Source organism: Schistosoma mansoni (genome assembly GCF_000237925.1).
Source record: "Schistosoma mansoni, WGS project CABG00000000 data, chromosome W unplaced supercontig 0231, strain Puerto Rico, whole genome shotgun sequence".
Classification (NCBI taxonomy): Eukaryota; Metazoa; Platyhelminthes; class Trematoda; order Strigeidida; family Schistosomatidae; genus Schistosoma; species Schistosoma mansoni.
Window position 1 is genome coordinate 178,760 of NW_017386023.1, and position 13,281 is coordinate 192,040.

A 13,281-nucleotide genomic window follows, 5' to 3' on the forward strand; every position below is an offset into this window, starting at 1 on the left:
TTTTCGTCCCATTTTCCTTTTCTTTCAATCCGTTTCGTCCAATTAAATGGCTAGTTTTAAATTCGTTATAATTGGTTATTTATTTCTTAAAAATGGTATAAAATGTCAGTACCTGTCGACAGAGCACATTTTCTTAACATTATGGACGATAGTACTGTATGAAGTACAAGCTCTGTTGTTTCTCACGTTGTCACAGAAACGGATAACGTACTTTTGAATACATTGTATCTCTTAGCGTTCCAATCACTTGAAGCGTTAAAGAGCACCATCAGACCTTATGAATGAGCTACGTTCTGCCATTATGCGGTCAGAAATTTTCATTTCCATATAGATTGGAAGCCATATTTTAAATTTGTATGTTGTAGAAATGGACATAGAACAACTGATATTTCTCATTTTGACTTTTGATAAGTAAATGTAGGGTTTTATTTATTACATTGAAATTAAAAGTCAGTATACCTAAATGTTAATTGATACAGTTAACCTCATTCGTATTAAGTAGTATAATTGAAATAGAAATTTATTTCGTCAGACGCAGGTTTGTTCATTTACACTTAATGAAACCAATATTTCAAATGCTTGTCAAAAATGGTTATTTTTGTAACGTTTAACCATTTTGGGCTTGACATAAAAAGAATAATATTCACATATGACGGAAAATGTACATACAGTTTTTTATTGTTTGTCTATTATGTTTAACAAAGATAACCAATGACTTGAAAAATGACTCCAGACTTTCTAAATAAGTACCGTTTGCAATGTCATTTACAGATGACATTAAGAAATTCAGATAATGATCTGCTCAGGCCGCGCAATTACAAAACATTTGCCGTTGGCATTACGTGCATTCACTGACTGGAGTGTATCAGGGTAGGGAAATGGAGTTGGTGTCTTTTTTTCCTCAGTGGAGCTAGGCAAGAAAAACACTAGTAATAGGACTCGATTACATATATACATGGGGAAGAGAATGGTTCATCGAGCGATACTTAAGCTATCGACGTTTAAGCTAGAGTTATGTCTATCACATGTGATCAAGCCTATTCGTTTATACAGACATAATAGTACATAGTACATAATAGTACAGAGAAATGTGCAAATTATCACTGTTTGAATAACATTGTTTGTTAAGTTAATAAAAGGGCTTAAGCCCTTTGAAATTGACTGTAGCAGAGTTGCTATAATCAACGTTTCTGAATGTATCATTTTCGAGGCTTTTTTTAAGGAACTAGTAATAAACAAAACTTATTGAATATATTGGTAATAGTTTCTATTTATAGTGTCATTTATTACTGGAAGTTGTTTCGATAATGTAATGAGAAGACGAAGATTATCAGAACTATGTGATATATTAGCGCAATACATTTCGAACAATCTGATCACACATAATATACTTGTTAAGAACATTTATATATAAAAATAAAAGGTCAACTAGACTGGAAATAGGGGTAAGAATAGACAAGGATAATAATGATAAAATAATGTGAAAACAATTTGACACCTAATCACTCTGGATAATAAGCACATATTACCAGGGTAGGTTTAAGGAGAGAACAAACTGTTTTTGAATACACAAAGGAGGTTTGAATTTTCGTATGGCTAAGGCTTCAATAAACCTCAGTAAACGCCCTTTTACACTTTTATACAACACCACAAAAGCCGAGTTTAAATCAATCTTATGACCTGTTTCGATTATATGTTTAGCAATAGAGGATGATGGATGTTTATCCTCTACTCTTATTGGGTCATTTGACTGTATTTGTTTTTGCAACCATTTTGGTGCATTCATTGTTTGTTTGAATCTTCCCATCGATTTGTTAGGACTGCAACTTGCTTACCGAGTGGATAACGCGATGGCGTTTGAAGCGAGGGTACTGGGTTCGAGTCACAGAGTGAACATCAACTCTGAGATCCAGGTACATCCAGCTGACGAGTCCCAAATAGGACGAGACGCGCGTCCTGGATTCCACTGCTAGCCACTATCCATCTATGCTTACCATTTTGGTACATGTTCGCCCACCCTAATTTTCAGATCACGATTGCTCCTCCCTATGTATGTGTGATCACACACACATTCAAATTGGTAAACGCAGTGGGATGTGACACAATCGTTTTCATGTCGCCTAGGTTTTGAATGAAGCATGGACCTCGTTCTTTCCTTGATAATGACTTTCGCAGCACAATACGTTTTGTTGATAACAGATTGATAACAGATAACACATAGTTCTGATAATCTTCGTCCTCTCATTACATTATCGAAATTTATCAAAGGGACTAATTGCTTTAAATTTCTTAAAAGGAACTTGTTTCATTACTTAAGTTACGATTATTTAACGAAATACTTCAAGTATAACAGATTTAAGCATCTTCATTAGTTATTTAGTAAAATATGGACGGAAAATTTTGATTGTGTCAGCTATTATTTATTCATCAATCAATGTATTTAGTGTACCAAATAATTTCGAAAATAAACAAGCCACTTTTTATCGGTTCAGTGGTCTAAAACGCAAAGCTGTTTTCTCGTGGCCTGAAGGTCCTGGGTGTTCACTCTGGGACTCGAACCCAGTACCTTTCGCTTCAAACGCGATCACGTTATCCACTTAGCTACTGAGTCCTGATAGCCACTTGCTTGTACAATGGGTTGAAGTTTAAATTCACTATGGAAATAACTAACAAAATATCATTAATATCGTGATGGAATATGACATAAATATCATTAATTTTACAGATTTAGTTTCTTTTCACTTCGACAGATTAGTGACTAAACAAAGATTAAGTATATTATTGTAACAGATACATAATTTACTAATGGATACCAATATAAATTGGAGTCATTCAAATCAAACTTCAGATTTTCATAAAATAATAACAGACATCACCAATCTGAAGCGGTATTATAAGGCTAGAAACTACCAGTTGAAAAAAACATTTTCACGTAGTATCTACTATTATAAACATATATATTTAACTTGATCTTGTAGGTAGTAATTGTTCTTGATAAACTGATAATTTTACAATGTTATAATACCATTTTGCAGCAGCATTCAACTTAGTAGCTTCCAGATACTATACATCATTTTCTTTTCACCGTAATGTATATACATTGGTCATGATTAATTTAAAATCACACTATTAGAAGGGGGTTTTGCAAAGATTTTAGTAATTTTATGTAGTTGAGATCATGAATCATTTGAAGCTAAACCACCATGGAAAACCTGGAAGCACTGGACGGCCGTTTCGTCCCATTGTGGGACTCCTCAGCAGTGCGCATCCACCATCCCGCCTAGCGAGATTAGAACCCAGGACCTACATTATTACTTACTTTATTGTTAATAATGTACCATTGATATAGTTTAACATAATGATTTTACAAGCTATTAATAAATATACCTACTGATTTATAGTTGAATGAATCGTTACAGCTTAATAATAATATTAAACAGGGTTTTATTAGAAACTTTCTATCCAAAATTTCAAATGAGTTTATGCCGTACCGTTTAAATGCATTATTTTAAACGGATTAGTGGTTTTTCCCAATTACATTACGATGGTGAAATGTATTCATAATATTTATTATTAAATGATTACACACTAATCAGGAGTATAGAAAATTCATCATGGTGAATTAATGAATCATTTCCATTTAATAAATAAAAGTGACTTTTGTTAAATAAATGGAGTTCTGGTGAGAAGCAGTGACCAGTGGAGTTCAAACCACGTCTGTTGTGAGATAAGAACTCACTGAAGACAATTGCTCAATTTGCGGATTGGTTGAAGTTAGACATTAACACTGTTGGATGTCGGCTCAGTGGTCTAGAGTGTAGTGCCGTGCTTCGTTATTAGTTCACCTCGATAACCGTTATTATACCAATCTTAACGGTGCATAATATCAGAAGGCAAAGGGAAATGGCAACTACATTTTTATTGATAATTGATGCAGACCAGAAGGTTATAAGCACATGAGCAAATGTTAGCGAGCGAAGCATAAATAAGACGCATTGGAGATGGCTGGTAAGCCAACTCATTTTAAGCAAGCGTCAATCAACATTTATAGTCAGACAAAATGAATGACAGACATATGATGAATAAGATACGAAGTGTGCATACACATGCGCTCATATAAAAAGGTAGTCAAGGTTAATAAGCGAGTAATTAACAAGATCAAAATATGACTCATAATGGACAGGCGAATTGGCTTGGCCAGAAGCTAGAATAAAGTATATGGACTTAACATATAAACTGATACTACAAGAGCTAAGGCGCTCGAGAGCGAGACTGATAGGTCCTGGGTTCGAATATCCCGAAGCGGGATAGTAGATGCGCACTACTGAAGGGTCCCACAATATGACGAAACAGCCGTTCAGTGTTTCCAAGTTTTCCATGGTGTTCAAGCTTCAATTAACTCAGGTAGTCAACTATAAAATGCTTACGTTATTGAGTCAGATGATTAGATTTTCTCATGGATACATAATTTTGTCTATTTTTTGTTGATAAACTGAAAAAAAAATATGTTATTGAATTATTTACAAATAAATTGATCTTTGTAGTTATGTAAATATAATTTAATAACCGGTAGAATAATTTATGTAATTGTCTCAATTTCTGTCTATGAATGAAGGTTGAAAATACAACATTTCGTTTTTGTTGTTGTTGTTGTTGCCATAATCATATTAATTTTTCATGTTGGACATATATATTACTGAAAATAAATTGTTGTTATGATAGGATGTTGTTATAATAGGACGAAACGGCCGTCCAGTGTTTCCAGGTTTTCCATGGTGGTCTAGCTTCAAATGACTCACGCTTTTAACTATGAAAAATACTAAATCTCCACAAAACCCCTTCTGATAGTTGTTATGATACTTAATTCTCATTCAATGTTAAGGACTGAATGTAAACTATTTATTTAAGTTATTCAATAAATTCATATAGATATATATATATGTAAATAAAAGTTATCAGTAGTGATTATTATTGTTTTGATAACAATGTTATTCTATGATTGACCCTTTCATAATAATACAAAAAAACGTTTACATTTATATAAAACTTATTCACTGTATAATGTATTGTACAACCAATTTATTACGTTACGATGACTATTGTAGCATTACAAACTACATTTCAACTCTGAGATGCAGGTACATTCAGCTGAAGAGTCCCAAATGAGGCGAAACGCGCGTCAAACTGGATTCCACTGCTAGCCACTATCCATCTTTGCTTATCTTGCTTGTGAAAGAAGGCTATATCGAGGCAATACGTACAGTATGCACATATGCTAATAAGAGACTGATCAGTTGCAGTCCTAAACATCAATGAGAAGATTCAAACAAGTGATACTAAGTGAATCTAGATTTAAATAGTTTTGAATATATTTAAAGAGATTTATGTTGCGAGGATTCAGAGTATTCCTCGAAAAAAAACCAAGAAGGGCCCTGAAACTGCTAAGAAACATTTTATACAGTCAGAACTGAATAAAAGTTTCTTAGAAACATCTAGGAAGTGAAGAGCCATGATTATCATTCTTGATTGGATGATTACCTATCCTACCCAAGGCCATCTAAAGGGCTATAAATACCTTTGATTTTCTGTACAAAAACTAACTTTTAAGTAAGGCGTTCTATCCACATTTCGTGTCTTTTATGTTCAACTTGTCGTGTTGATTTAGCTTGGGGTTGTTAGAAGAGCTTAGGAAACCGATTTAAGAGATCAGTTAGAACGTTTATTAGTTTATAAGTGGACTGTGATATTAGCTGAGAAAACACACAAATATTCAGTAACATTGAATGATTGTCTATTTCGGTTAGGAATCTTTTTTGATAGTCTATCAATGTACATACTATATTATGGATACTTCTAGACATGTTAACCTTTTTATTGCTACGATTATAGCTGAAGACCGTTAGACTAACACCGGCTTATATGAATAGTTATTTAATTAATTAACCGCGTATATTCATTCACTGTTTAACCTTATGATGAAATTAATATGAATAAATCTAATTGTAAAACAGTGATTCTTCATTGTTAAAGTGTGTAGAAACACATTTTAAATGAAGAAAAAAAACTGCGAAAAAATATCTTTGGTCCAGATACCCGAGTAGCTGGAATCCAAGCATGGTAAAAAGTCTATTTTACCCATAGCATTTATAAGTGACGAAATAATATGTAATGGTCTTACAATGTAGGTTCAGTATTACGTATACATATTATAGTTCTTTGTACTTAGGATACCGTGTCTTTTTAAATGCGAACAGTTAAGATTAAGTAATCGGACAGTTGTAACGGTTTCTAATCAACTTAAAGCTATGTAACAATATGGAATAAATCAACTTTTGAATCGTACTTGAGAAAATAATTAAACAGTATGGGGATTTGTGGAAATTGTAGTATTTTCACAGTTGAACTCATGAGTCGATCTAAGCTGGATCAGCATTAAAAACCTGGAAGCATCAGATTGCTATTTCGTTCTAGTATGAGACTTAGAAAGATCATGGATCGATTGAAGTTAGACATTAACATCGTTGGTTGCCGGCTGAGTGGTCTAGAGGTTAAGTGTTCACACGCGAGACCGAAGGTCCTGGGATTGAGTCCTGTGTGCGGGATCGTGAATGCACACTGCTCAGGAGTCTCACGGTAGGACAAAACGGTCGTCCAATGCTTCCAGGTTTTCAATGGTGATCTAGCTTAGATTGACTAGTGATTTGAACTATTAAAATAACTAAACGACAGGTCCACATGCAAAAGTGCGAGGTGATTCGTAACGAAGCTACTAATGGGCTGACAGCCTGACTACATCGTATTATAGCTTTATATACTGAATTCTCTCACTAGAAAGTTTAAAGTATATTGTTTTTTTGGTTGCTTTTTAAATAGGACACATAACCATAACTAAAAAGTGAAGAATCTACAAGTACATACTGAATTCGTTTTATTTTGTATAATGTTTTCATTTTGTTCGCATATCAATCAGTACAGGAGTAGGTCGGAAGAAACGTAGCATTAAACAAATCAAGGTCTGATATCAACTTATGGACTTAATAACATTAGGTTTTAGCGATTATAATTTGTGTAAGCTACTTGATTATAATCATAACCAATGGTTTAACAAATGTATACACATATATCTATTTGTTAAATTGTCCAAAGAATAAGAATTTATAGTTGGTTGTTTTGATTTCAAATTTTTGCTTTACTCTTAATAATACAACTCACTTTCTGTAACTTTTGGAATGATTAATTCGTCATTTTCATGTTGTCATATAGGAATTAATTGTGCTCATCAAGTATAATAAACTATACTTGCTCTCAGTGGATTCCAGAGTCATAGTGTATAAATCACTAAGAATTAGTTAGTATAGTAACAGATTAATGATAGTTTTGATTAATTTTAACCAATTTCTTATAAATTACAAAAAAACTCTGTTTATTTTCTCTTTTATTCATTAGTACAAAGGCGTTAATTACTCAAGCTATTCTGAACAATGACTTTATGAAACATTTAGATAAAAGGCAAATATCTAAAATTGTGGATTCAATGTGTCCTTTGGGCTGTGCTAGATTGTCATGGATTATACAAGAAGGTGAAGTTGGTTCTGTTGTTTATGTTTTAGAAGGTAAGATGAATAATTATATCATTTATATAAAATTGACTGACCATGGAAACGTGGTAGTCAATATTGTGCTTTTATCTAGTCCTCTAGTACTGAACAAATTCTATTGATTAATTTACAGTGTGACTATAAGTAGATTTAGATTCATTTTTTCCTGTTGATTACCTGAAGCCATTTAACATATAACTTAATGTTTGCTATGTACTTGGTCTATATTAACATTTGCTAAAACTGTCTAACTTTCATGCATTTCTTTAAAATGTTTGGAAGGCTTTGGTTTTCTAAAACAAAAGAAGTATAAAATGTTAAACCTTATCGTTTAATTGTATTACACTGCATATAAATAATTAATTAAATTTTATTTAGTTATTCATCGGATTGTAGATGTTATCTATTTGAAAGGATTAATTATATAAACTTGTCTAGGTAGCTAATTTTTGAATTGATAACTTGTTTTTTCTGAAAAGATGTATTAAAATTTATTAAAATAAGGAAGTAAACAATGACAAGTTGAAGGTCAACAATAACCAATCAAGATCGAGGTCTACAGGACAAGCTGTGTGCTATACGTCGAGAAATTTGAACACTTCACTCATACCTGAAGTTTGTGTTAATGATATCTTTCAGAAGAATGATGAAAGCTGCACTACCAAACTATCCAGCTCAGAGAACAAAACTCCATCAAAAACATCTACCTGAGCTGCAAATCTTCCCTACCATCTTTATTAACATTCTTTAGACATATCTTCTTTATTAAAAGGTAGTGGAATTTTTTTGATGCGTTTATCATTGATCCAGTGCTAGGATGAGATCAGGCATATTATTCAACAATTAGGTTGCTCTATTTTGTTAGTTACAATTTATACATTTTCATTATTACAGTAGGGAGTTATGAAGAACTTTAGCATGACGTTCGTTAGTATTGCTACAGTATTTGTGATTAGGTTCCCCAGCTTCTAGGCAATTGATTTAGTTAAGCAGACATAACTAAGAATTTATGTAAAGTAAATCTAAATATAGAAATGAGTGCACCGTTGAAATATGACTTTTCGTTATATTTCCTCATGAAATAAAGTTTCATCTATACTTTATTTACTCTCTTCCTTGACTTAAGTCACAAAATTTTATTGATAACATCAATAAAAACATTTGTATTATTGAGTCAATCGGAATCTATAATAAGTTTAGATAATTGAACATAAACCCTTTTACATTGTTATTCTTAGAAAGTATAGAAGTTTGTTTGGTGTATAAATATATCTTCATAGAAGGACAAGCATTCTTCTTTGTATTAAATCATAACAGTCTTGTTCCATTGGATAATTATTAAATGGCAGTTTATTCCATAGTTGTGATAAACATCTAAGCCAGAAACAATATCAGCATTTTATCAAGATATTAAGTTTTTCTACCTTTATATTTGTACGATTGTTATGTCTGAAGCGGTTACGAATTCACTGAATCAGCGAACGGAACAAAACTTGTGACTAGAGACCAATAAGCTATCTGTACTGAGGCATCCCATACCCAGCTAACTAGAGTGAGAAGTCCAAGTTGGAAGTAGGGAAGATATATTCTGTAAGCAGCCAGAAGTACAAACAATCGCAACAAGAAGAAAGTATATATACAACATAAAATTGTCCTTGGGAAGCATTACAAAACAGCGTGTTACAACGGACCAATAGCGTTTAAGATTTTCCCAAATGGGAAATACGACTCGAGTGTGAAAAGAGCGCTTCTGGCGCGAAAACAATGAAATTCAAATTTTCAAAATAGAATTACAAAAGTAAGTAATAAATCATAGATGTCGCAATGGCATATAGGGCTGCTGAGCACCCAGCTTTATCGACTTTTGATCTTGGCATTTCACTGAACTGCATTTATTTTCTAAGGTTTTTTTAAAAACATTATTCAGCATGGCTATGTGCTTCGATGTCGCATTTTTTTACAGACCTGATAATGATGTCAAAACAATTTAGATCACTAGATTATTCTTGCATGTTATTTAAATATATTTTGTCAGCGCGATCACAATACTAAGTCTATTTGCCACAACATGGATCTAGGACAAAAATATTATAATCAAGTATCTGATGTGCTGTTTCGAAGATTTGGCAAGATAATGCAATTTCAGTCTTTTAAACTTGAGTTATTTTCTATATCTTATATTTTATGGGAATGTTCAGTGTAGAGCCATCCCTTATGTCGAACGAAAAGCACAAGTGTATTGAATATGAGTGCTTGAAACAAAATACCATACAAAAACTAAACTTGAATATGAAACAGTCACTGCCTAACTGAACAAAAATTGGTTAAAATATCTGAGTTTGACACAAACTTGGTGAACGTTGTAGATATCCTTAGCTTAATTTTACATATGTCACGTTACGTGTATGTTAGCTTTCTATATAACAACTATCAAAATTACTATAATATCCACAAAATCCCTTCTGATAATAATCAACATATGCTCACTAGTGACTGGCTCCATGAGGTATTTCCTCGAGTTCTAGTGAGAAGCAGTGACCACTGGAATTCAACCAGGTCAGTTGTGAGATAGTAACTCACCGGAGACATTGGTGGATGTGTTGCTCAATTTAGTGGATCGGTTGAAGCTAAACATTACCACTGTTGGATGCCGGCACAATGGTCTAGTGGTTAAGCGCTCGCGTGCGTAACTGATAGATACTGGGTTTGAATCTGGCGACGCGTGATGGTGGATGCGCACTGCTATGGAGTCCCATAATAGGACGAAATGGCCGCCCACTGTTTCCAGGTTTTCCTTGGTGGTCTAGCTTCAATTGATTCATGATTTCAACTATCAAACAATTCATTACTATGCTGAGTTTTTGGAATAAAGAAAATAATATCACACACATTATTATTTAGTGAATTTTTAATGCGCTAGAAAATCTGTCATAATAATTTGAATTAAGCTCCATTTTTAATTAACTAATGCCTTAAAAGCATTTTATATATACTATGGGAAAACCCTACATAAGCCAACAATAATAATAATAGGACTTGGCAAAATGAAAAGAAAAAAAGAAGAGAAAAATAACACATACAACTCACTGCATTATCTTCTTTAATAAGAAAGAAAAACAAACGAGAAACACCATACAAAATAAACACATTTTTTATTATATACATTAGTATATAAAAACTGCTTGCTCCAATGTTTTCGCCCACATCGTTGACGAAATGAAAACTAATGTATAAAAAAGGAACTCATGTTGACAAGTCCAAAAACACAATGTCACAAATACAATTTTTTTCTACTCATTGAGATATAACAAAACATACATTTATTATTAATAACTCTCTATCTAATACCTAATTTATTTGAAATTATCAAGTCTAATATTGAAATTGATATCTATAAATTCATTATTGTCAGAAGGGTGTTTTGTGGAGATTTTTTTGTAATTTTATATAGTTGAGATCATGAGTCAATTGAAGCTAGACCACCATGAAAAACCTGGAAACACTGGACGGCCGTTTCGTCCTATTGTGGGACTCCTCAGCAGTGAGCATCCTCGATCCCGTTTCGCGAGATTTGAATCCAGATCCTATCAGTCTCTTGCGCGAGCGCTTAACTACTAGACCACTGAGTCGGCATTCATTATTCATTATTACAACTTAATATTACAGATTTTAATCGTTTAATGAAATTTTTCTATTTTGAAATAACTCATAGTGCCATCGAATAAGAATAAAGAGAATTCAGCGAAGAAAATTTTTTTTCGGTGAAATCATTTACTTTAGCTGTACACTCGTATATGTAGATATATGGGAAATATATATCAATAGGATGCTAGGAAAGATTGCATTATAAATTGATTCGACAATAAATAACAAATGAAGTTACGTACTAATCAAGGGGTAAGGAAGAATATAATTTATGGATCTGATGGACAGATATGAAGAAAAGCGACAAACACAAAGGTCATAATAATAGACTGAATAATAATCAAGCAAGCTTGTACAATGTTATAATAATAATAACTGATTCGAGTTTAAAATGCAAAACAGTAATATCGATTCGACCCCCCTTTGATCCGGTTCTTTTGACTCTGTGGATTACTTTAAAAGAGAAGTCTTTTGGAGCGATTTGTTTACAGTTAATTAAATGCTCCTGTATCGAACTAGTAATCCTTTTACATACTCCTTTTAAGAGCCAAGCCGGATAGTGTTCCGGGATGCGTTTGAAAAGTGATGAGCAAGTAAATTTATAGATACACATTGATGTGGTCCAAAGCAAAAGTTCATCCTTAACATACCCCAAAACGGTAGGTCGGCTAGAGAAAACAATTCGAAGCTTAGCTGCGTAAAATGTTTTATTCAACGATTTTGAAATCCGTTTTATTTTAAATTCCATATTCATAGACAAAGTTTTCTTCTGTATTGTCGAAGCTTTTTTCTGATGAAGTCTAGGTGTTAAGTTGCCATCGACGAACGTAGGTGGATAATCATTTTTGATGAGGGTCAGTCGAATCAATTTAGAATGCATTCTTTCCTAGCCTCCTAAAGACATACATTTTCCATATAACTATATATACCAATGTACAGCCTAAGTAAATGATTTCGTCGAAAAGTAAATTTTCTTCGCTGAATTCTCTTTTTTTTGATTTCTTTTACATTAGAAAAAAAATATAGTTCATTATAGTTACCAAATTTTTCTCCATCGATTGATTTCACATTACTTTACAAGAATTTCGTTTACATTGTTGAGTCTTTAAGTATTTTCGAGAAAACTCTTTTCTTTCTTTTTTTTCCTCAGTAATAATTAGCTATTGATTTAGGTAATAGTTGCCTGAAGGTTGTTTCTAAAGAAACTTAGATTTTAGTCAATTAGGGAGAATGCAACTTTGAATCTTTTCTTTTAATGGGGTTTTATAAATTGAAATAGTATGTACCTGTTATTTCCATTTAAATATGCATTAAAAAGAAAGATAACAGCTGTTTATGAAGATTTGTGTATTCTCACTCGTTAGATATCAGAACATTCTGCTTATTTACTACAAAAGAATAATTCTCATAATATTTTCAAAAATAAGGAACTAAACAAACGGAACACTTTCATCTTCGTGATGTATATCTTCATCAGAAAATTCAATATTTTTCCATAGTGAACAATAATGTATTTATAAATACAACAAGAAAACAATGTTATTTCATAGAAGGTTCTCACTGTCTACTTTTGATCGAATTATTCTAACCGATATATTCAATGTACCTAACAGTTTCTTCATTTCATTATTTTCTTACCTTTTTAAATTTGATGAGGGATTCGTTACAATAACAGAGAAACCTACACTAAAAAAACATATGAAGTCATAATGTGGTGTGGGTTGCTTACATTCACATAAGTAGTATATGATGATGGTCAAGCAAAGAATGTATTTCAGTAGAAGATCGATAAGGAAAGAAAGGTAACGAAACGCGATTGGTATGTAAATGTATGAACAATAATAATCGAAGACGATGGATTGATATTTGCAGAAGGAACGGTGAAGATTGAGACAATTGATTGATAGTTTGCAAATTAACTGTTTACTGTACGGTTGTTAAATTTTAGTGCAATAGTCTGTATAGTTCGATTGTACCCACTCGTGTTCTTGTTCGCTACAATAATAGCTAACATAGATTGAAATAATGGCTTTATTGA

The 13,281-nt window shown here is 32.6% G+C and overlaps 1 protein-coding gene and 1 non-coding gene across 2 annotated transcripts in view; one reads left to right on the forward strand and one right to left on the reverse strand.

The window, feature by feature from the left end:
* Smp_168670 (cGMP-dependent protein kinase,putative) overlaps positions 1-13,281 on the forward strand; it is a gene marked incomplete at both ends in the record, with an annotated part of 73,013 nt that overhangs the window by 24,579 nt on the left and 35,153 nt on the right. The window contains one exon of the mRNA XM_018790950.1: positions 7,447-7,613. Within this exon, the coding sequence (XP_018645828.1) occupies positions 7,447-7,613 (167 nt within the window). The remainder of the gene's footprint in view (positions 1-7,446; positions 7,614-13,281) is intronic.
* Smp_tRNA_01458_Gln_TTG.1.1 lies at positions 2,542-2,608 on the reverse strand. The gene has a single exon. It is a non-coding gene (tRNA).